Source organism: Corylus avellana, chromosome ca3, assembly GCF_901000735.1.
Source record: "Corylus avellana chromosome ca3, CavTom2PMs-1.0".
In the NCBI taxonomy this organism is placed as follows: Eukaryota; Viridiplantae; Streptophyta; class Magnoliopsida; order Fagales; family Betulaceae; genus Corylus; species Corylus avellana.
Genome location: NC_081543.1, coordinates 23,666,338 through 23,692,285, shown reverse-complemented (window position 1 = coordinate 23,692,285; position 25,948 = coordinate 23,666,338). Strand labels below are relative to the sequence as shown.

The 25,948-nt window shown below is 33.8% G+C and overlaps 2 protein-coding genes across 2 annotated transcripts; both read left to right on the top strand.

The window, feature by feature from the left end:
- Positions 1–653: 653 nt before the first annotated feature.
- LOC132174669 (probable GABA transporter 2) lies at positions 654–7,461 on the top strand. Its single transcript, XM_059586308.1, has 7 exons — positions 654–983; positions 1,085–1,315; positions 5,164–5,261; positions 5,663–5,849; positions 6,244–6,374; positions 6,689–6,925; positions 7,026–7,461. Exons 1-7 carry the CDS (start codon positions 899–901, stop codon positions 7,413–7,415), a joined length of 1,359 nt encoding a protein of 452 aa, XP_059442291.1. The 5' UTR covers positions 654–898; the 3' UTR covers positions 7,416–7,461.
- A 5,836-nt stretch (positions 7,462–13,297) lies between these two features.
- On the top strand, positions 13,298–14,086 carry LOC132176031 (uncharacterized). Its single transcript, XM_059588144.1, has one exon. It carries the CDS (start codon positions 13,517–13,519, stop codon positions 13,985–13,987), a length of 471 nt encoding a protein of 156 aa, XP_059444127.1. The 5' UTR covers positions 13,298–13,516; the 3' UTR covers positions 13,988–14,086.
- Positions 14,087–25,948: the final 11,862 nt, after the last annotated feature.

Here is a 25,948-nt window from a genome sequence, read left to right as displayed (position 1 = left end):
TGCCTTTTGGATTTTGGATATGCGGTGCATACGATCCCACAATGGAGATGTGGTTTTGTTTACCGTGAAGCTAATAAGATAGCTCATAAACTCGCAAAGGCGATCAGGACAAATGACAGTGATAGGATTTGGAGGGACCATACCTCAAATTGTATTAGTAATGTTGTTTTGATGGAGCAAATAGCTCTATCTTATGATTGTTGTTGAAGTTTTTTTACCCCGCCTTTGATCTAGATCAATGATAATTATCCTTTTGTCAAAAAAAAAAAAAAAATAACTGCAGGGAGGATAAATCCATCGTTTAAATCCCATAGCAAACTAAATCATAAACATAGAATAAAATCTCGACGATTACATTCTCGATCAATATTCTGTAATCAAGAATTTAGGACATTGATGGAGAATTTCCTCGCTTTTAGCATTTCAGTTGTTGGATTCGATCTATTATAATATACATATTTTATATAAAGTCTATATATACATTAAAAAAAAAAAAAAAAAGAAGTTATCTACGACTTTGGCATTTTCTAATTAAAAGACTAAATCCTCCGTAGTTTTGTTAGTAATTTAATCAACAACCGATGGGCAATCTTGTAATTTCGTTGCTCAAAAAAAATCCCCAAACCATATTCATACAATCTCCAGCTCAATCCTCATATGGAGATGGGAGAATGTGATGCTTCGCATTTTGTATATAAAATATGTGTGTAGGCGCACGGTAGAGGGCAACTCCCAGCGCACTTTGGCAGCTTACTCTCGAAGCCACCACGACGCCCCCACCAGCTCCGCGCGGCATCTCCTCTCCGCCTATAACTAACATGCGCTCTTGAGACAATTGCCATCCTTATCCTGCGCACCCCTCTCTCTTCTCTCTCTCTCTCTATCTCGTCCAATATCAATGGCGGAGCCTCCAAAGGGTGACCCTTTCCCCGAGAACCGCCGTGAAGATGACGCGGGAGCGGTTTTCACCCTCCAATCAAAAGGTGCCACGTCTTCCCCCCTCCTTATCATCAAACTCTTTTAACATTTCCGAAATGATTTACGAATAAATAAATATTAAAAAAAAAAAATGATTTTGGTATAGGGGAATGGTGGCACGCGGGGTATCATCTGACGACGGCGATAGTGGGGCCGACTATACTGACATTGCCTTACGCGTTCAAAGGATTGGGGTGGGGACTGGGATTCTTCTGCTTGACGGTGATGGCGGCGGTGACGTTCTACTCGTACTATCTCCTGTCCAAAGTGCTCGACCACTGTGAGAAAGCTGGTCGCCGCCACATCCGATTCCGCGAGCTCGCCGCTGACGTCTTAGGTACGTAACACTCGGCTTTGTTTTGTTTTGTTTTGGTGGCGTGGACGTAGCCAAAAAGTACGTTCGCTGGTTGGAAAGCATTTAAAAGTCGGACCGAAATAATTATAGATGTTTGCGTGAGTTTCGGAATTACGGAAGGTGATTTGACGAACGACGGTGACTTGGTTGTAAATCTGAAATGAAGGTGCGTGGCACGTGGACACCCCATTTGCAGCCAAGTTAATTTGAGATTGTGTTTAATGTCAAAAATTTTTTTATTTATTATTATTATTTTTTTTAAATGACTAAAAATAAATTTTAGATAAAAGCTTTTTTTTACTTAAAAATTCACTATAAGTGAAATGATCATTATTATTATTTTTATTAAGTTAATATTCACTAATATTAGGGAACACTTGACTTTTTTCTTTTTTTATTTTTTATTTATTTTTTCAAATCAATCATTGGTGGTCATATCATACATATCCAATAGTTATTTTGTTTTTTTGTTAAAAAAAGAGATGGAAAAATTGCATTTCTCTACTTTCAATTTGCATTCCGTCAGTATTTTTCTTAATTAGGATGAACAATACATGATGTATGCTGTGAAAGTGTCCATTATAATTTATACCTACGTCAAATGAGTGAAAATTTAGTTATATAACCTTAGATTTTTTTTTTATTAAAAAAAAAAAAAAAAAACCTAACCATGGAAATCGACTGCCAAGTTGACCGTAAATAAAAAAAAATAAATAAATAAATAAATAAAAAAAAAAAAAACCTAACCATGGAAATCGACTGCCAAGTTGACCGTAAATCTCTAGCCATAGAGCTGTCCTGTGTCCACGATGTGGCTGTGAGTCTCCTTCCATAAAAAGTCAGGTCTTCTTTTCCCGCATTATTTATTTATTTATTTATTTTTATCTAATACAATAATATAATCAAAGGAAAATGTTTTTGGTGGCTTAAAATTCCTCAAGATGCTACTTGGAGTTAGCGGAAAATACTTAAACTTAGGGATATTGCTAAGAATCTCCTAGGGTAGGTTTGGTACAAGGATTAAACTCATGGAATGGAGGAATAGCATTTTTTTTTTAAGGAATACACTATATTTTTCAAAAGAGCCCACAATTGTTTTCTTGAAATCCGCCTCCTGTCACTGGAATTAGTTAGAATCTACCACTCGCTGTCAGAGTTCCACCTTCTTAAACAACGAAGCTTCAAATTTATTTTTTTTTATTCAAAAAATGTGGGTATTTTAGTCATTTTGGTTTAATTACAGTGAGAGCATTTGTGTTGTCATCAAACTGATGACTAGGAATAGCGGTTACATCCTACCTTCTTCTATTTCTAGAAATAGATATTTATTTTTCTAATAGAATGGTGACCAAACGGAAATGAATCCTCTCCATTTCAAATAAAATGGAGAGTATCCATTTAGTGTATTTAGGAGGGTAATATTGTCTTTTTCTTTTGAGGGATAAATTTTTTGGACAAGTTTGTTCTCCTAAATACACCAAATGGATACTCTCAATTTCATTTGAAATGGAAATGGTCCTTTTCCTAACCAAACACCTTAAAATTTAAGGTTGGGGAAGGTAACAAAATCTTCCTTTGGTTGGATCTATGACATACCAGATGGTGTGCTCTATGACCTTTATGGACATAGAGTTATATATGATGCTAGAAGTAAACTTGAAGATAAATTGTCAAGTATTATTAGAGGCTTAGTTTGGAATTGGCAGCCTGCAAGGTCAGATGCTTTGGTTGATATTCAAAGCAAGCTGCATTTGCTAAATATGGGGGGTAGGGATAAAACAATATGGCTGGCATTTAAGTCAAACAGCTATTCTACTAGGGACACTTTGGAAGTTATGAGAGAAAAAATCAAAAGAAGAAGTGGTGGAGCTTGATTTGGTTTTATTTGGCTATTCCAAAGCACTCTTTTATTCATTGGTTAGCTATAAAGGACAGTCTTACCATTGGGGACATACTTTTGAAATGGGGAACCCAAGGTGAATACAAATGCGTTTTTGGTATGGTTGCATTGAAAGTCGAGATAACTTATTCTTTGGCTATGGCTATAACTAAGGCTGGCAATTTAACCAACGACATGCGAACTTGACACGTAATTTTAGGGTTAGGGTTTAGGTTAAACGGGTTCGGGTCGTTAATGGGTTACCCGTTTATAATTTGTTTAATAAATGTGTCGGGTCATGTCAACCCGCGGGTCTGTGGGTTGAAACGTTTGACCCGTATATATTTTTATTTTTTATTTATTTTTATTCAAATTTGTAAGGTTGCTTGGATTTTGCCATTTTGGTTAAGCTATAAAAATTAAAATGACTTTAAACCTGTTCACGGGTCACGTTGTAGCCTATTAACATCTAAATTAAACGTGTTCATGGGTCGTGTCGTATGAACCCAACACAATCCGTTTATCTAAACGGGTTACACGTGTTGGGTCGTGTTACCTATTAAGAAAATGTGTCGTGTTCGGATTTGGGTGTTCGTGTTCAGGTTTGGTATAAACGGGTTCATATCATAAACATGTTGACACGAACCCAATACGTCAACACGTTCTGCTAGTCTTGGCCCTATAACTAGGCTTTGGAAAGCTGTTATGGAAAAGTGAAATTAGTCACATATTCCTTTGGAGTGGGATGATATTTTGAATAAGGGAGTGAGGGAATGGAAGGGCAAAAGTCTTAGAGCTGTGATTTGAAAATTAGCTTGGGGTGTAACGACCCAAGGAAAAACATTAGCTACATCTGTATTATCACCCCAAAATGACTAATCAATTTGGAACTTCTCTAAAATTCCTTATAGAGCCATGTTTCACCTAATAACTAAGTAATGTAAGACTTAGCATTCATGATTCTCTTATAAGCTACTCACTTTATGTGAACTACTCATCTTTTTCCAATATGGAACTCGAATGTTACATGGGGTGCGCTATTTATATCTGTGGAGGCTTAGGAATAATGTGAAGATTGGTAATCACCTAATCTCAGAGGATAGAATGCTTCAGAAGATTTATTGGGAGGTTAGATATTGAATTATTTGAAAGGGAAACTTCAAGGATAACAGGGAAAATATAGCTCTTTGTGCTGGTTGGGAAATCCCTGTTTCTATTCTGGTCTAATTAGCTGTTTGCCTTCGGCTGCTTTTGCTGTGGTTTGTAGTCTTCTTGGTTGTTTCCCTGTTTGGTTGGTTCGGCTGCTGGTGATATTGTGGAGTTGTTGTGTAGGTTTAGTCTAGTTCTGTGGAGCTGCTGTTTCTGCAAAGCGGGAATTGCGGGTGGTTGCTGTTCTAGAGCTGCTGCTATCCTTTTTTAGTCTTTCAGATAATGTTTGATTGTCTGTTTTAGTTTTGGTATTGGGTTTCTCCTTTGTGAGTTGTTTCTGTTTAGCCAGAGGTAGCAAATTTGTATAGGATAGCTGCTACTCTACTGCTTGCTGTTAGAGGATTTCGGTGTTTTTTTGGCTTGCTTGCCGATTATGTAGCCTTTTGGCATAAGGGGTTCTAGCAACTTGCTGGAGTGTGTAGTATTCTTTGTTTGGTTGTTAATAAAATTCATTCATAACAAAAAATATAATGACAATTTGAGTCACACGTGTGTGGATCACATCAGACAATTTGAATGATGTGTGGTCACATCTTAGAAAAGTAAGTTTACTTAAGCTATTTGTTTTTTATTTTCTTGAATACAAAAACTGAAAGAACATATATCATTTACTTTGAACACCTGTTATATGTATATCTCTTGTAACAGATCCAATGGTTGATTAGAAAAAGAGATGTATGGAGATTACAAGAGATGTAAAAAGATCATTTCTCTTTACTTTGTTGCTTTGTTGTTCTTACAGGGTCGGGATGGATGTTTTACTTTGTAATATTAATCCAAACGGCTATCAACACTGGAATTGGAATAGGAGCGATTTTGCTTGCAGGGCAATGTATTGAAGTATGTTTACTAGACCTTTATTTTTTGATTTTTTGATAGGTTCTACTACTTTTATCTGTTTATTAGCAAGTGAGTGCTGCTCTTTGGAGTTGGTGGGAGACAAGTGAGTGCCATCTGGTATCTGCATATACGTTTTTCGAAGATAAAGATATAATACCATTATAGATTGTTCAGTTCAGTCATTTTCTCAAATTTTCCATCATCAGATGGATGGTTACTGTCCCACAAGGTCTGTTGCTGGTTAATTTTGGTTTAAAATATGATTACCTTTGGAGAATAAGAAAAAAGAATGTAATTTTAATCCAAAATTTATCTTCTTTTTGTGCCTTTTGGTAATTCCCAATGACCCTTTAATTTTTTTTTTTTTTTCTCTCTCTCTCTCTCTCTCGGCTGTCAAAAAGATCTTGTATTCGAACATTTTCCCCCATGGGTCCCTGAAATTGTACGAGTTCATAGCAATGGTGACACTTGCAATGATAGTTCTCTCTCAGCTTCCAAGCTTTCACTCTCTCAGACACATCAACCTGGGTTCGCTGCTTCTCAGCTTGGGCTACACTTTCCTTGTGGTTGGTGCTTGTATCTATGTAGGTATGTACCGAAATGAACATACTCGTATTCCAATCTTCCTTTATATCAACTAGTCATGCATTATATTTCCAATTATGAAGAAAGCTACTAAGGTGTCCATTTCTGGCTGCTTGGATTGCAGCAATCTTGTCAGAATTACACAAGTTTGATTGTAATTGGGTAATAGTTATGAGAATAAGTGGATGATGTAACATAATTAGATCGAAATTCATAGATGATGTAGTCATCTCATTTGATGCACTTGTCTTGAATGGCCAAGAACTACTGATATCTAATAGCTCCTTGAAGATTATAGTTGTTTTTCCTATTTTAATTTTGGAAAATAATTAACTTGTTTTCAATACTTTAGTCTAATTTGTTCTATTGATTAGACAATTTTCCATCTTTCCTGCAGGTACCTCAAAAAATCCCCCTGAAAGGGAATACTCCTTGGAATCCTCAAAGTTGGCAAGGGTTTTCAGTGCCTTTACTTCAATATCAATTTTAGCTGCCATTTTTGGGAATGGGATACTCCCTGAAATACAAGTAATTATAGCTTCTGAATAAAGCTTTATGTTTCCTCTGAAGCCTTCCTTTAGTTGTAAGATTTCAAGCTTTCTTTTTCTATAGGCTTATGTGGCACCTCTGATGAATTAGGAACAACTAGGCTACATGATCTCGTTGCTTTTTAACTAATTAAACTGCATAATTGGACATGATGGCAATGCAGGTGTTGACTCATTTCTGACATTGTGGTAGAATAGTAGGTTGTTTAGATGATATCAACAATCAAAGAATTAGAGTCGAGAAATGGTTTCTCAATGCTTGTTGATTTTAATTCTGCCAAACCATCAATACAGGCAACTCTTGCTCCACCTGCAACTGGGAAGATGGTAAAAGGCCTTCTGATGTGTTACTCTGTAATTTTCATCACCTTCTACTCGGCTGCAGCGACGGGATACTGGTTGTTCGGAAACAAATCTAATGCGAACATTCTCAAGAGCCTAATGCCGGATGATGGACCTTCTTTGGCTCCAGTCTGGGTTCTTGGCCTCGCTGTGATCTTTGTTCTCCTTCAGCTCTTTGCCATTGGCCTGGTAAGCTTGCACATGACTTGACCATCAATCAATTCCTCTGCTTTCTGCACATCCAATATTTCAGGTTTTGGTTGAGGTAAATGTCTGCAACATAACACAGGTTTATTCTCAAGTGGCTTATGAGATCATGGAGAAAAAATCAGCCGATGTGAAACAAGGGATGTTTTCTAGAAGGAATCTTATTCCTCGGCTAATTCTTCGGACGCTGTACATGATATTCTGCGGGTTTTTCGCAGCAATGCTTCCATTCTTTGGAGACATTAATGCTGTTGTAGGAGCAATTGGCTTCATCCCTCTGGATTTCATCCTCCCAATGCTTCTCTACAACATGACTTACAAGCCTCCAAGATCATCCCTCATCTATTGGATTAACATCTCTATTATCATCATCTTCACTGGGACAGGAATCATGGGCTCCTTCTCTTCTGTTAGGCAATTGGTTCTTGATGCCAACGAGTTTAAGCTCTTTAGCAGTAATGTAGTTGGTTAAGTATGAATCACACTAAGTCTTGCTTTCAAATTCACTGAGTTATTAACCCCTTGCCGTGTGAAAGAAAAAAATAATATAAATAAAGAAGATTAAAAGAAAATAAAGAGAGAGATCAAGATTTTACTTGGTTCGGTCTATGATTTACGTTCACAGATTAAAACTCCTAAATGCGACGTTTTTCTCTTATCCAATTGATGAAATTATAATACAAAAAACTCATATTTATAAGAGAATTTGAGTGGATAAATATGGTAATCAAATCGATCGGAGAACTCTGTGGTGCAAGATTGGCTTAAGGAAGGGCATGCTTTTCAGTTCACAAGAAACTAAAATTACATACAAACTTAATAACTCAGCCATTATTCATCTTCATTATTGATACTGAAAATCAAATACAGATGAAATTTGTAATTTCACCAGAAAAGTAGAGATGAGCTTATAAGTACAAAGCAGAGTTTAGACGGATAACTAGAAATAAAATCCATAGCTGCTCACAGTACCATGCATTGACATGCTACGATATTTGCCTGTAGGGAAAAAGGCTGCAGCCGCTGGGATTTTGATGATCATGAGGGCCAAAATAAGATTGCGGGAAAGGGATGTGGGAAATACACGATGGATAGAAATAGACATTTCTTTTCCTAATAGAATACTCATTTCGCGACCAAACACCTTCTTAAAGTTTAAGATTGGGGATTGTAGCAAAATCTTCCTTTGTTGGGTCACGCAGGTGGACCAATATAGGCACTCTCACATCCATTGCCCAAATTGCTGGGGATCCTCGTTCGTGACGTTCATTTCAAAATCTGACCACATTAGTGGTTCGAAGATATTTTCTATAGAGAGTTATTGTTTAAAGGGAAAACTTCACAAAACTCTTTGAACTTTCACTTGTTTTTTACTAGGAGTGTCAAGGTGGTTACAGTTATCGGTTATTGGCAATAACCGCTAACCGTAACCGCCTTAGCGGTTAGTAGATTTCACTAACCACAACTGCTAACCGCCTAGCGGTTAACGGTTAGCGGTTAGTGAAATAGATAATCACCCGCTAATCTTTTTTCAAAATTAGGCTTTTTTTTGGGCTTTTTGGGCGTTTTTTAGCTTTCTTTTGGGCCTTTTTGGGCTTTTTTTTTACCCTATATAAATGTAAATTTTGGGTCAAATATTTTTGATTTTTCAATATGAGCTCTTTTTATAGCAATTATATATATATTTTGGGGGTATTTTTAGTGTCTTCTTGGGCCCAATTGCTATAAAAAGAGCTCATATTGAAAAATCAAAAATATTTGACCCAAAATTTACATTTACTCGTACTTTAAAAAAATTTCCTTAAATATTAAATCATAAACCGTTAATTTTTTTTTTTAAAAAAAAAAACAAACAACGTATATATATAAAAAAAATTCAACACAACATATAAAAAAAAAGTTCAGAATTCAAACAACTGTTACAACATATAATGATAATACATTAATACTTAAATTGTGTTTATAAGTAACACATTAATTGGTCATTGTTTAATCCAATATCAATTACTTAATTTGATATTATACGGATCATATCATCATTGTACATTAATAATATGATTCACTTGAAGTCTTGAATAAAATATTTGAATTGTCATTGAATCATATGATTAAGTATTGATATTATACATTTATATTATTCATATGCATATGTAGACTTATATAGACTTATAAGTTTATAACATACATTGGAAATAAGTCTCTAGATATTTAATTGTTGTATTAGTATAAATTGGTATACTTATGACTTATGTCATATTATATATGTATAATTTGTTATTATATAATCAAATGATTTAATGATCAATTGATCATGTGATATAATCATACAAATTATAGTGATAATATATTAATACTCAAATTGTGATTTAATTATTTTTAAAAAAAATTGTGATTTAATAATCAAGTGATTATATGATATAATCATATAAATTATAGTGATAATATATTAATACTCAAATTGTGATTTAATTATTTTTAAAAAAAATTGTGATTTAATGATCAAGTGATTATGTTATATGTATAAATATTTTTATAATTATAATTATAAAAATATATTATATAAAAAGGCGGTTAGCGGTTACGGTTAGTAAACCCAATAACCGCTAACCATTAGGCGGTTATAGCGGTTAGACGGTTAGCGGTTAATACGGTGAAGCGGTTAGCGGTTAGCGGGCGGTTTTTAACCGCCCGCATTGACACCCCTAGTTTTGACACTATGTCCCAAAGTTTAAAAATTCTCAATTAAGGGTGACGAACTTTCAATTTCTTTCAATGACCCTAATTCTATTAGAATTTTCTATTAAATTTTGATAAGATTTAACTGAAAATTTTAACAAAATAAGGTAATTAAAAAAAATTGAAAATTTGATCATACCATTAATTGAGAGTTTTTGAACTTCAGTAATATTTTCAAAACGTATGTAAAAGTTCGGGGGAATTTTTGTGAAGTTTCACCTTGTTTAAATAAAGTGAACGTTATAGTTTTAGAGGTGTGTGAAACAGGCATGCAGATTTGATGGCTCATAGAGGGGAGAACAATGTTGTCCGAAGGATATGGCGGTAGGTGAATAAAAGGTTAATAAAAGAAGACAAGTGTTGGGCAGAATAAAATAAGAGAAAACTTCACTTAAACTCCGTAAACTTTTATAACTCTTTTTAATACTCCATTCAAAGTTTAAAGACTCAAATTTAATGTATTAAATTTTTAAATTTTTGTAATGTCACCCCTGCATTAGGGTTTGGAGTTAAATCAAATGGTAAGAGTTATATTATATTGACCTTTATATCTTTAAAAATTTTAAATAATTCTAAACTTACTCATAATTAAAATTTTAAATTTTAAAAAGTGACCCGTGTTGGGTCATCTTGTGACCTACGGTGGCTCACGACTTGACAAATGACAGGTTTTGGTGACCCACGGGGTAGTGGGTCATAAGGTGGGACTAGGCCATCTTTTTCTCTCTTTTTTATTTTTATTTTTATTTTTATTTTTATTTTTTAATTTTTTTAATTTTTTTAATTTTAAATTAATTAATTAATTATTATTTTATTATTTTTATTTATTTATTTATTCATTTTTAATGAGAATATTTTTAAAATTTCACACCCCTCTATTAGGATTTGACGTTATAAAAAAAATTTAAAAATTCGATACATTAAATTAAAAGTTTTTACGCTTTAAACTTATGACCTATGCTGTTGTGCCATGTTAAAATTAAAATATAAATGTCTAATATATTGCATTACATTGGGTTGTGTTTATAGTCAAGGTAAGGTGTGACAAAGAAGACAAGGTGATGAGGTGTGCTGAGCAAGGCAACCTAATTATAATAATAAGAAAATATCGAAAAGGCAATCTATTAAGAAAAATAAAAATTAATTTAGATATTTGAAGATGTCATACACACCAAAACCACTTGAATCTAATCTAATTGGTCCAAAAGTGTAGTGGCTTAATAAGAGAAAGAGACACATAATAAATGGGAAAGCAATGGAATAGGTCTACAATAAACGTAGCAACGCACGATTTATAATAGTTACATTTTACACGTCCTATACATTCTAATGGGAACACGATTATAAACACTCTTTAGAGCCCTTAAAATGTTGTGGTTTAAAAAAGGAAAAGGTCGGGGTGACAATTTATGCTTGTGTGTCGAGTTCGAGTCATGTCAACGCATGGGTATAAGATTATATGTGTCAATCTTATAACCCGGCTTATTTAATTATATAGGTTAAACCTCTCAACCTTATCTCTTTAATTTTGTACTGGGTTTTTGTCAAATTCTTAGGTTATGTCAAAAACTGTTAATTATTATATCGCGTGTCGGGTTCAGGTCATGTTGAAGTATGGGTATAAAGATATGTAGATCAACCCTAACCCGACCTATTTAATTAGATGGCTTAAACTCCACAACTCTAACTCTTTAATTGTATGTTAAATTTGTAAATCGTGTAAAAAGTTATAACCTTACAAAACACCGACCTTTGAAAAATCACACACTTTGCACAAACCCCATTACATGGATCCTTCTCTTGTCCCAAAAAGGGCAGTGTATATATGGGTAAAGATAAACAGCACGTGGCCTGCGTGGCACGCCCGTGCAAAAACTTTTTTTTTAAAAAAATTTTTTTTTTTGCACGGGCGTGCACGCCGCGTGCTGTGAATCAGTTCTCGTGTATATATATGTTCTATAGGGTGGTTTCTTCTCTCCTTAGCTCTTCTCCCCATTACATGAGCCTCGTGCAAAAGCACGTTCATTAAAATAGGGCATATAGTGAGGGCCATTAAGAGGAAAATATAGATAAATAAAAGGGCCAAAGCTATGATATATATATCAATGCGATTGCTGGCAACAAATTATCCCTTTTTTTTCTTGTTTAATATAATCTGATATATATATATATATATTATTGCTCATAGCTTTGAATAACCATCATGTGATTCACCAAAGATATTATTGGGAAAGAAATACAGTTGAGTTCCATCCGTGAATGTAGGGTCAAAGAGAGAGAGAGATACTCATAATTAGTGAAAACATAAAGTCGTGGGTCCATAAACAATTTGAGAATAATATCTTCTTCTTGATGCCCTTATTTTATTTTATTTTTTTTGCTCTAGAGATACCCTAATTGAGAAGCAATCATAAAGTGCAAAGCAGGAACAAGGTAATTATTTATGCACTTGATGATCATGATGATCATGATCATATTATTATACTAGTTTATCTATACCCTATAAAGTTCTCCAATAGTAAGCTCTCAACCTAAATCTTAAATCCTTTTCTGGAAATTTAGTATTTGTAATTATTCTCTTAAAGTTTAAAAATTCTCAATGTTGGGTATCTAACTTTAAAAACTTTACAATTAATGTTTTCTATGGTTAGGGTTTGAGGTTAAATCATAAAGTAAAGTGATGAAATGTCTTAATTTTATACTGCTTTAAAATTTTTAAAATTTTAAAATTACCCTTATTAAATAATATAAAATTAATTATTATTTTTAAATAATAAAAAAAAAAACTTGGCCTAAGAGACACCCACGTCCAAGCTTGGCCATGGGACACGTACAGACGGTTCAAAATATCAATTTTTATAAACATGGGTATTTTAGGAATTTTTATGTCATCCGTTAGGATTTTTTACATTGAAAACTTTTTAAACCTGGAAACCAGTATTAAGAGTTTTGTTTTGTTTTGTTTTTGTTTTTTTTGTTTTTAAAGTTTAAGAAAATGATTGCAAATGTGATGAGAAATCAAATATAAGTGAAGTTTCCAAAACTTTCTAGTTCGAGTGCCCACGTAAGACCCCTTAATGAGAGAAATATGCTTTTGGTATAACTCATAATATTTGATTTACTAACTTTTTATTTATTTTTTTACGGTAAACTCGACAAGGCAGGATCCTTTGGACTAAAAGTAAAATAAAAAAACTTTTTTTTTTTTTTTTTTTAAGTGAAATTTCATTCATTCATTCAAATGCATTAAAGTCTAAAGTCAAATATTTGATTTACTAACTGTTTATTTTTGTACATGCATGAGATCATTCATGATTTTTTAGCTAGAGGCAAACCAAACTTTTTGCATCGATCGTGCCCAAATCTTTTTTTTATTTTTTTCTTTGGACTTTTTAGTGTTATTTTGCATTATATATACCCGTAAATATTATGATGATCAGTGACATTTAATAGCTAAAATAATTATATTTTCTTGTTAAGGTCGATCAGAAAGACAATATATCTAAATCCTAATATTTTAAGTCATTATTATTAGAATAAGATAGAAGAGTAGTCTACGCGGAACCATCTTTCCCAATAAATGCAACCTCAAGAAATGAAAAGCTCTCACATGGAAAGCCATGATCTAATGGTCCTTATCTGGAGGGCGTGATCACTGTAAATATGGCTGTCCTTTTGTTTGTTTAGCTCTAAAGTCTTAACCAACGCGTTTGAAGCTTCACCAACCATTTGAAAAGGGAAGGAACTTATTCGCCAAATCTCATATATATCTTCCTTTCTTATTTATTCATATAACCCACACAACCCCTCTCTCTCTCTCTCTCTCTCTAACAAGGAATGGAAGAAGCTCAAAAACACAAAGAAATCCAATATGAAAAACCCAAGTCCCTTGTATGGGATTGTGGGAGCACACTATACGACTCGTTTGAGCTCAACTCGTTTAAACGTCAACTTGACTCAGCAATATGCTCTAGAACCCAATCCATGCCGCATTTACCCAACCGCCGTGCAGCTCCACCTCCTCCGCCACAGCCACCGACCAAAAAATCGTCGAGGATCTCTCGGTCACTTCACAAGCTCCTCCGGTCCATGTTCAAGCCGAAACCAACTTCTACCGCCGTGCTTCGAGTGCAAGAGCAATCCAAGGATGGGTTTTACATCGTTTACGACAAGTCTGAGGCTCTTACCACAATCCCAGAAGTTCCTGAGATTGATTTTACTGGGATTTCCCCGGAGATCAGCTCCTTGGTAAGAAGGTCAACCTCAGAGCGGTTTACAGCCACTTCTATTGGTATTTCATGTGCTTAGTATTAGACCTTTGAAGAATATGCATGTGCTGGATATTTTATTTGTATAGTATAAGGCTTGTTTGTTAAATATTGTTAATACTATAATGTTTGTGTTTTAGGCTCTTTCTTTGTACGTAGGTTTTACTTGTCTCATAGCTAGGTTGCTTAGGGGTTTAAACTTTGACAATTTCATTGGTTGAATTCTGAATTTCAAACTGATCAGGTCAATAATTAGTTATGCATAAGCTAATAATAGAATCAAAGTTTGACAATTTTATTGGATCAATAACGTACACAATTTGGGGCCACAGAAATCCACCTGCATCCTACTTACTTCTGTCGGGTTTAGCCAATTTCTTGAATTGACCATTGAGACTGTATATAATTTGATTGATGATTAATTAATAAGGAATTACAATTATGATTACACAAGATAAAACCTACCATTATATTCTTCTTTTCTTCTTTCTTTTCTTAAAGAGAAAGTGGGGATTCTAATGTTTCTAAAGGTATTTTGGTTGTCATGAAAGATATTCATGTTAAAAACTTGTATAAATTGCTTGGAAGATGAGTTTCTTGTTATGGGTTGTTTTACATTAAAAAATAAATCTAAAAAAAATTGGATTTTATTTTCAGGATTTAAATCAAACAACTAATAGAAAGTAATAACATCCTAATTTTAATTAAGTTGATCTTTTATTTTGTCTCTCTACTCAAAATAGGATTTGCGAATAATTAAGGTCAACTTAATTTAATTACCAAGGGTTGTTAATTAGCATCTTACCAGTTACCACCAAGTGAAATAGATCCTACTTGAACACCATCTCTTTGAGAACCACCCAATTCTATATTTGAAATTAATTCACCCTTCTTAGATGGCTTTAAAATGAGGTGCAGTATCACCATTTTGTTATGAATAGAATTTTCCTTTAAACTAGGTTGGGGCCTAGAAGAATTTCTTCTAAATTGATCTATAATAATGATATGTGTCCTTGGAGCATCTCCAACCCAGTTTGAAGGAAAACACTGTCATTTTGTTACATAGCTATTTGAAAAGCTCAAAAAAATTAAGGAAACCCAGAATTTAGAGAAGTTGATCAGATTCCTCCACTTCAGGGTTTATGCACTAAATTCTGATCCAAGGGCGTGCAAATTGCCATTTTTGTGAAATATTTAATTAAGTAAACGACGTAGACATGGTTCAAATTCAGAGTTTTTGCTTGAAAACTAAGTTAAATCACGACTTATCTTAAAAGTTTAAGTGGGTAGAAAATAGTAAATTTATATATATATATATATATATATATATATATATATATATATAATCTATCTTTGACCATATATAATTTTACTTGTTATAACTTATATAGGCCTAGCTATCCGAAATCCATTATACTAACAAAATTTAACTGTATACAATCTTTCTTTGAACATACGATCAATTACTAACAAGTTTCCAGTCTCGGGAAACTGCGGTCAAAATATGCATTGGGATCTCTTCCTTACATATTTCTGTATACTAGCTAGAGCCCCAAATATCACACAATGTGTATACGACGTTCATAATTATCCTTCAAATTTTTTATTTTTTTTGTAAAACAAAAAATAATATAAAGATTAGTAATAATTGTCACATCAACTATAAAAAATAATTATAAGATAAAAATATAATTAAGACCCACATGTCCCTTTCGAGATACATGGTACATGTATAGAATAAGCCATAGTACGCAAACAGTCCCAAATTTATTATGGATCGGAAAGAGAAAGCAATTTATGAGGTGCCCTAGTGGATAGTGAATATAATAGATGTTGATGAAACTTAATTGTCTCTCAAGAGGGTAGTAGGGCCATGGGTAAAGGAGCAAGACATATCATGTAATGTGAACACCTCAAGGTAGGTAGGTTTATTTATTACAAAGGGGTCTTAATTAATTTGTTGAAGCCTCCTTCCTATTTGCCAATCAAGTTGGATCTGAAATCCATGAGGAACTGAGTAGATGAGCTATTTATTGAGCATTATGGCACAATTGTATCCTCCAGCTTCAACTACATCTACTATAACTACATTAACCATCTATCGATCCATCAAAATAACTATCAAACTAATCCAAGACAAATAAAACATTTTAACACGCGTTAATCAAACTATATCTATTATCACAAATAGATCTAACTATACATCAACAAAACATTTCAAATATACAAGGATTTAGTAAAATAGCAAAACACTTGCTCAATCCGAGTCAACACCATTTCCACCGCCCGACTTCTCTGCTCTATCTGTAAATGATAAAACAAACACAATCAGCACCATGCTAATTCATTAGCTCTCATACTTTACTAACTCCAAAGATGTTATTAGCCTTAGTAAAATATATTAGGAATAGTGACACATGCTTCCTTTAATAAACATGTAAATCATATTCATTCTTGAGTTTTCACCCACTCACCTATGATATTTCTACGATAAACCATTATTCATGTTATGAACAAAATTCTTAGCAAGTATGGATGTCACAGTGTATACTTAAACGAAAAACTTGATCTTCTCTTGTTGCATCATATCACTACTCTATGAAAATAGTTACATCCATAGTTTGTGAACATATCACTACCTTCAGACCAATCAATACACGACTATTTGTACGATTAAATATGCAAAGCATGCAGTGTCTTGTCTTGAGAACCCAAAACCAATATAATTTAGACTAAATATTCTAACAGAATAATCCAAATAATATTCTGCATTCAATAATTTCCACAATCCACATCCAACAGTACATTAGAAAGTGTGTGTGTCACCAATTTTTGTATACAAACAATTAGTGATCCCTTATGTACAACATACTTTCTCAGAAAAGGTAAAGAAGAGAAGAAATTACAGAATTTCTATATTAGAGTTTTTGCTATAACGGCCGTACAGAACATAAATACTCCATGCAGCTTACCTAATTAACCTAACTATTACATTTATAGGAAACAAATAACATAAATCAAGAAACTCATGGGGTTCAATAACCCTACCACCAGCACTGAAGGAGGATTCCAAAGTAACTATACTTATGGGAACAACCAAAATATCCTTTGTCATTTTAGATAAGATATGGTATTTCAAGGCATTGCATTTCCACCATGCCAAAGTATCAAAATTTGTTTCCATATCTACTCCATTCCCATTCTTATCACTAATGTAGATATCCTCTTCAAGATAAATATCCAAATCTATTTTAATGGGCCGAATGATGTCACTACTTCTTATATAGTCAGCATACCATGATCGACCTTGGGAAATTTTGGGCATTACATCTCTAACAATTGTACTTGAGGTAGAAGAAGAAGTATTTACTTGGGCAGTTTCTTGCAATATAAAAGCTGTATGGGCAGAAACATATGACTCAAATAACTCTTTTAGAACTTCCAACACATTGTCAATGTGACTACAAGTTGGGAACAAAGGATAAATGATAGGAAAACAGAAATTGATCAACTTCATTTTGTATCTGGGATCCAAGACAGCAGCTATGGACAACAAATTGCTATCACCCCAATACTTGTCAAATTTGTCAATCATCTTAGTTGCCATTGACCTTATGTATTCATTCATATCCTCACACTTAATCATCAAAACTTCTTTCATCCTCTAAACCTCAGGTAAATACAAATTTGTAGTAGGGTACTCACTACCAGATACAACATTGGTTACATCATTGAAAACTGACAAAACCTAGTTCACATTTTTCACCATTTTCCATTGTTCTGGACTTACAACCCACTGAAATGCTTGCTCAACTCTATGGTACCTAGGGAACACTTCTTTGAACTTAATTGCAGTGTCTAACATCATATAGGTGCTGTTCCAACGTGTGGGGACATCTAAAATCAGGTTCTTATAGGGTAAATGCAATCTCTTTGCTATCTCACAAAAGACATTCAACCTACTTTCAGAAGCTACTATATATTTTATGCCATGCCTAACACCATCTATAATATCCCTAATTGTTGCAAGCCCAGCTTGCACCAACAAGTTTGTAATGTGTGCACAACACCTAACATGAAACAACCTACCCCCAACCAGCAAAGCAATCTTCAACTCAAAGTCATATTTTATAAGTTTAATTGTAGAATCATTAGCTGAAGCATTATCAACAGTAATGGTATGAATTTTATCTTCAATTCCCCAATCAAAAAACAATCCCATAATGCATCAGCAATCACAACACCAGAATGTAGAGGAGGCACATTGCAAAAATTTAAAACTCTTTTTTGGAGGCACCAAGTTGAATCGACAAAGTGGCAAGTCACCACCATATATGACACTCTTTGAGAAGAGGTCCACATACATGACACTCTTTGTCAACTAATTTCAAAAGTGATCTCAGCTTCCCTTTTTCATTTTGGTAAGTGGTAATGCAGTCATTTCTAACAGTTGCACGACATTTTTTTTTTTTCCAGTGGGGTGTGCAGGCCCTCATAAACTTATTAAAAAGTTCATGCTCCATCATATTAAAAGGATACTCTTGAAGTAGCACCATATGGGCAACAAATTCCCTAACCCTACTCTCTTTGTAACTAAAAGCTGTTAGACTTCCCACACCATCATGGTCATTGCTAGGCTTAAATGACATAATTGTTTACTTTTTACTGCTATTAAATTCCGCAAATCTAACACATGAAGTCAAATGCCTATTTAGGGTTGAGGTAGTAATAGATTTGCCAACAGCAAACAATCTCTTACACCAATTGCACTGTGATTTTTTAACTCCCCATATTGTAACTGAAACAGAGTCATTTCAGACTTTGGAAGTCTTTTGCCTTTCCTTCTTTTGATATTGTCCATTCTCACTCAGGCTACTTCCATCCCCAGCTCCAGCCCCAGCCCCAGCCTCACTAACAACAGGAGAAACAGTGTTAATTGGTTGATTTGGTGTATTTTCAGTGCTACTAGACTCAACAGATCCAGGTGTAGGGATGATAGTAAGTGTATCATCATCTACATCAACTTCAATATCTTCCAATTCCATAGACTGGCTCGTATTCTCCATAACTGTTAATTAAAAAATTCAATTGATGTTTAACTTCTAGCTTTCTGTCTTCTAACATGGCAGATTTTTAACTAACATAAATAATTATTGAGTAATAGAATCATAGATATACATAGCACAAGGAGGTAGAGAATCATGAGTTCTAACATAGCAAATAATTTTAATAAATTCATTTTATAGAATCGGAATCATAGATAGACAGCAAAAATTTTAATAGAACAGAATCATAGTTCTAACATAACAATTCATGTTAACATAATCAGAATCATAGTTCTAACATAGTAATTCATGCTAACATAATCAAATTCATAGTTCTAACATTAGTAACATAGTAACACCACAATTTTAATCAAGTTTTTTAAAAAACCTCAAGGCTCAAGCAATTTCCAAAAGCCAATTGGGATTGTAGCTTGCAAATTCAATAGACCTTCCTCCCTGAAATGATGAAAATTAGCAGCATTAGTTTACCAAATTTTCGAACAACCAAAACATAATGGAATAAATAAAAACTACTTGTCAAAATTGAAATAGTTAGGAATTAGGGTTCAGGAGAAAATCATAACTTAAATGCAGAAAAGACTAAGAGAGGCTCTTCAGAACTTTTTATCTCGTTAGCATGAAGCCAGAGCAAACAAGTTTAAACAACTGATTCAACTGAACAACCCAAGTAATTTGCATACATCATAGGTTTATACTTGAGTATAAAAGGGGGATGAAGGGGATTTGGGAATGAATAAAAAATAAACCTATGATGACAGAAAGCCCAATACTCAATTGTCATTTTTGTCATAGTCAGATCACGAGCCATCATGTTTGTCTCTGCCTTCGGTATGAGCTAGGGCTTGGAGAAGATAACCTGCCAGAAGATCACAACCAAAATGTCGCATAACAGTTGAATGAACAGAAATAAACAATTGAAAGAACACAAAAAAATGGGGATTTGGCGACGAGATTGGACAGGATAGGAGAAAAATTAGTATCATTTTTTGGTTCGAGATGGCAACGAGTCACGCGATATCTGAATAGTGTTTCTCTCACAAAACTAGTATGACTGGTTAGAACGCCATTAGATGAATTTCAAATAATCCATCAACGGCTCGATTGAGAATCTGAAAGGAACGGGTTATTGGGAAGGGGTTGAGAATGATTCAATGCGTGCATTCAACTCTTCAACCATGATGGGAGATGCATTGAATGCTCACAGCAAGCTGCATTCAATGGATCATCTCTCTCTCGCCATCACCCTAGTAAAGCCAATCTAGCCCTCAAACTGTCAAACGAGTCTCTGGTAGTGGTAATTGGAAAGTCTGGAAAGACTGGAATGGAAGAGAGAGACAGAGAGTGACGAGGGTGTGTGAGAGTGATGAGAGTGAGATTGTGATAAGCGCCGAATGTTGCACATTCAAGTCCCTTAACTCGCATATGTTAATTCCTTAGCATTGTTATTTGTTTGATTTTGTATTGTTTTATTGTTTTCAGGTTATAAATAAAGATGCAATTAATTCCATTGATTTTGGGCTTAAAAGCACACTTTGACAAGACCTAGAAGATATGATTAAGCTTAGCCAATCATCATAGAGGGCCTATATGATGTGGCTAAGTTTAATTAAATAAAGGAAGGGATTAAATCGAAATTTCTCTAATTGGAGTCAAAATCGAATTAGATTCAAATTTAGATTTTGTACACGTCTTAGTATTTTGACCATAACTTTCTGCTCAAATATCGGATTGACGTGATTTTAGCAACCGTAGAAATCTAACTCAAAATAATACAAATCATTGTGAACTATGATTTTCTTAATTCGGACGTTTTCTATGCCAAAATTGGCTCGCAATAAAAGAACGCAAATCTGGATGAATCCTATTCCGATTTGTATTAGGATTGCTTCCTAATTTGAGAAGAAGAGTGAATTACGATTTTTCTAGGTTTCCTTGGACTTCTAGGACTTGCTTGCTCCCTATGAATAGACCCTTAACCTTCAATAGAATGTGTGCTTAGTTTTAGATACAAAAATCTTCTTGGAGGCTTGACAAGTTGAAGAAGATATAATCTATGGCAGGAGGCCATCCTAGCACCCCGATGAGCGGCTAATTCTGTAATAGGGTGTTGATGTAGCACTTTCCAAGTAACAATTGTTTAATTGTATTTAATTTCTAGATTTTCAGTTTATGTATGTTGATTGTATAACTATAAGAATTTCTACCCTTTGATTCTATTCTTAATTATTAAATGCAATTGTTTTTAATTTCAAAATCAATATTTGTAAAAGTCTTCTCTTGTCTTAGAAACTCTTTTTACTTTTATTGAAATCACATTATTCTTATTTTCTGTGATTATGATGATGATGGTTATACAATGAGTTTAAGTGACATATGATCAATAGGATTTGATAGGCCATTATTAGAGAAGACGGATTGTACTACACGCTAGTTTAATGTAATTTAGGTAGACAATCCGTGTCAACCGAAGATGGGTTACACTTATTCATTAATTGTATGTATCCTGTTAAAGAATTTGATAATTTATACCTAGGGAAGACGGATCGTACCGCATCTTAGTGGTTAGGTAGACGATCCGTGCCAACCGAAGATAGATTATGCTTATTCTTTAATAAGGTAGTTTATTGTTTATTTATAACATACATAGAATGAATTTCTAAGATTAATTATGATTAGCCATTGTTGTACGGATAGAGGTGAAGTCAATACCCTACACTCTCTCTCTTATTTTAAATCTCTTTTATTTTCATGCACTTTAGTTTTAAAGAAAATCAAATCAATTCTCTTTTTAATTAAGTTAATTTTGATCTTTCGAATTTGATAACAAAACCCCTGCAATCCTTGAGGTTCGACACCCTCTCTATAGTTGTATCCTACAAAAATTCGTCCGATTGCAAGTAGTTATTTTTATAATTGATATTTTTTGTCACAAAAATACCACATCAGACTGGTTTGTAGTTTCAATGGTTTCTAGTTTGATTTACAAACGTAATTAGAAGTTTGGTTTCAATCCCAGGATCCCAGCTGTTAGATTTGCAAAAATATCAAAAAAATTTAATAAATGAACGGCTGGATTTGGAGAGAGAATTAGGTATATTGATTGAGGCGTGCTGCGTGTCGAAACCTACCTTTAGTTTACCAAAAAATTATTCCCATGTGGCCATTTGTAATTGAATTTGGTGTGCTTATTTAATAGAGTCCGTGGATTCTATAAATCTTTTCAAGATTTAATTTCACTCGTTAGATCGAATCACTTAGGGCATGCTTACGGAGCTTGCGATACACCATATAACTTCCATGCGATTTAATTGATTACAGTTGTCTATCACTACAAAAAAATGCAGTATTAGTAGTGTGTGTACTATTCATTATTTTTTGCCATGTCACCATTTAGTAACGTGTCAGTTTGTGACACATTACTAAATGTTTTAATAATGTGTCACTTTACCCACGTCACTATTTGGTAACGTGTTAAATTTGGAACGTTACTAATTGGTAACGTGTCAAACTGGCACGTTACCAAATGGTAACCTATCAAATTTGACACGTTACTACATGGTAACGTGTCAAATTCGACATGTTACTAACTCAAAATCTTAAAAAAATAAAATAAATAAATAAATAAATTCAAAAACTTTACTAACATGTCAAACTAGCATGTTACTAAATGGTAACATGTCAAATTTGACACGTTACTAATTCAAAAACTGAAAAAATAAAATAAAATTAAAAAATAAAAATTCGAAAACTTTAGTAACGTGTCAAATTTGACACATTACTAAATGGTAACGTGTGAAATTTGATACGTTACTAAATGGTGACGTGTCAACTTTGACACGTTACCAACGAGCATTGGAAACATGCGCCAACTGCTTCCTTCTTTTTTTCTTTTTCGTTCCTTCCCTCTTTTTTCTTCCTCCCGGCCTCGCTTTTTCTTTCTTCTTTCTTCTTCTCTTTTTCTCTCTTTTGCTCTCACACCCAGTATACCCCCATGGCAGCTCCCTCTTCTCTCAGATGGGAAGAAGAAAAAGAAAAGGAGAAGAGAAAAAGAAGATAAGATAAGAAGAAAATGAAAAAGAGAAGAGAAATTTTTCTGCTGGATTTGGGTTTGGGTGTTTGAAATTTTTATGCTGGGTTTGGGTATTTGAAATTTTTTTGGGTCTGATTTTTTGGTTGGTTTGTTGAATCCACTTGGGGAACAGACATCGTATACTCTAATGGGTAATTTTTCTGGTTGATTTTTCTGTCATTTGTCTTGGCTTTTAAACATATTGATTTTTCTGGTTCTTTGGTGTTGCAGGTTTCTGATTTTTGGTACTCGATCTCCAACTCCACACAGTGAGGTATTTACTAACTACCACCATTCCTGCCCAACCTCGCACCATCGCAATCTTCTTGATGCCGCTTCAACTTGTTTTACTCTATAAGGCTCCATACTATTTAGCCATTCTTGCTCATGTATACCATTGTGAAAAAATAAAAAAATAAAATAAAAAATTTTGATTTTGAATTTGGGTATGGTTTTCTGGGTTTGTAGAGATTACAATAATCCTCATTTTGATTTTTCTGGGTTTGGCGCTTGATATGTTGATGGGTTATTTTTGTTTTTGTTCTATCTTTTTGTATTCTGCCTTACTGATTGCTTTAGATTAGAAATTTCTTTATTTATGATCACGCTCAAGGTAAAGTTCTTTGTCATTTCTTGAACACTAATTACTCTGTTGAGTATTTCTGGGATTTTTTTTTTAAAAAAAAAAAAATTATCTTTGACAATGTTTTTGTTCAGTTGATAGGCTAATGCACTATATGAATTCTTTTGCTTATTTTGAAAAAAAAAAAAAAAAATTTTTTTTTTTTTACTAATTTTTGAAACTTAAGTAAGGTGTCAATTTGACACGTTACTAAATAGAGACATGTCAAAAACTGACACGTTACTAATAGGAATTTAGTAACGTCCAAATTAGTAACACGCCGCACACGTTACTAATGGCCTATTGACACGTTACTAATGTGTCATTAAAAATCAAAAGGTTTTTTGTAGTGCATTAAACCCATCCAATGACCAATATTTCATCAAGAAATTTGGAGGGATGAGACGACTCGTGATCATACCGAGACGACTGTCACCCTGTTAGTCTTGATGACCGTTCATGCGTGTAAGCTTACTGCCGTTGATGAATTCCTCTGTGTGCAAGATTGATTTTAATTCGTTGGATCATCTCAACCAGGGAAGCTTATGAAAATTTGGATACACCATATAAATCCTACGCGAGAAAATGGTCTACAGCTGGTGTCTACTACATGCACCCAACGACTTAGATTTCATCAAAAAAATTTGGATGGCTGTTGTGCAAATTTATTTAACTCGCAAGTGCACGAATCGATTATAGTTTAATGGATTGCAAGTGCGAGGTCGATCCCACAGAGAATTGTATTTTTTAAAGAGCAATTTATATCTAAACTAATTAAATCCTAATCTAGTTCCAAAAGGGTTTTGATTTTTGAGTTTTGAAAATTAAAGGATAAACATAAACTAAATAAAATAAGTAAATCTAAGGATAAAGGTACTAAGGTTTGGGAATTCACACTCACCAAATCATAACAACATACTTTATGTTCATCAATATTAATCCGAAGTTCTCACAAATTAAATCATAGATATGTTTTACTATGCTTCAAAGAATTAATCAAAACCATCTCATGTATCCATTCATTGACCAAATCACAAAAGGAATCCAAATTCAATTGAAACACCAGATGTATCCGTAGAACAAATCACAAGGGATATCCAATTTTTATGAGTTAAAAGCCAAGCAATCAATCATATGAAATTATCTCAAATCATCACATGTATCCTTGAATCACAAGAGATATCCAAGAATCACTCCATACAATTGATTAGAAGTAAAACAATTGAAATATAAAACTCAATAAAATCAGAATAATAAAAACTTACATAAAAGTATTGATGTTCTTCATCGGTGAGACTTCATCCCCAACCTTAGTTGGGAATTTAGCTCCACATAAAAATAAAATCTAAACCTAAACCTAAACCTAAAGAAAAACTAAACAAAAGAATTTTGCTCTCTAGGATTGTGTATATTTTCTTGAATGCAAAGAAGTCTATTTATAAGCTTAGGGAAGTCCTAGAAGCCCAAGTAAACTTAGATAATTCGGAGGTCTGTCTCCCAGTCAAAATAGAAGTCTGAAATCGGAATAGGATTCGTCCAGATTTGTGTCCTTTAATTGTGGGGCGATTTTGACATAGTAACTGTACGAATTACGAAAATCCTATTTCACAACAAATTGTATTATTTTGAGCTAGCTTTCCAATGCCGTTTGAATCACTTCAATCCGATATTTGAACGGAGAGTTATGGTCAAAATACTAAGATATGTGCAGAATCTGAATTTGAATCCGATCCAAAATCTTATTCAATCTGAACTTGAATCTGATTTAACATTTTCTTGGATTTGGTTAGACTTAACCACACAATCTAGGTCTTCTCAAAGTATGCTTTCTTCCAAACTTCGCATTTTTCCCTTTAAAGCTGCAGTTTTTCTTTAATGACCTACAAAACACTAAAAACACAAAATATTAAATAACGACACAGCTAAAGGATTAACTAATGTAAATAAAGGGGTCCAAATATGCAATATTTGGCACTTATCAATGGCTATCCTCCATTGCATGCAAACTGAGAGTCCTGATGCGTTGTCAGTCTCGTAGACAGTGCGTGCGTGGGGTAGATTTTTTAGACTGAGTGTATTGTTCGCATGTGTGTGTTGGTGAAACTGGTTCCATGCATTACCAACAAATAATCCAACGTCCTTTTATCATTCAATAAAAGGACGTTGGATTAGTGAGCTCATGGTGTCATGTGGAACACCATATAACTCACGTTCGGAATGGATTACAGCTGTATTCCATTTACT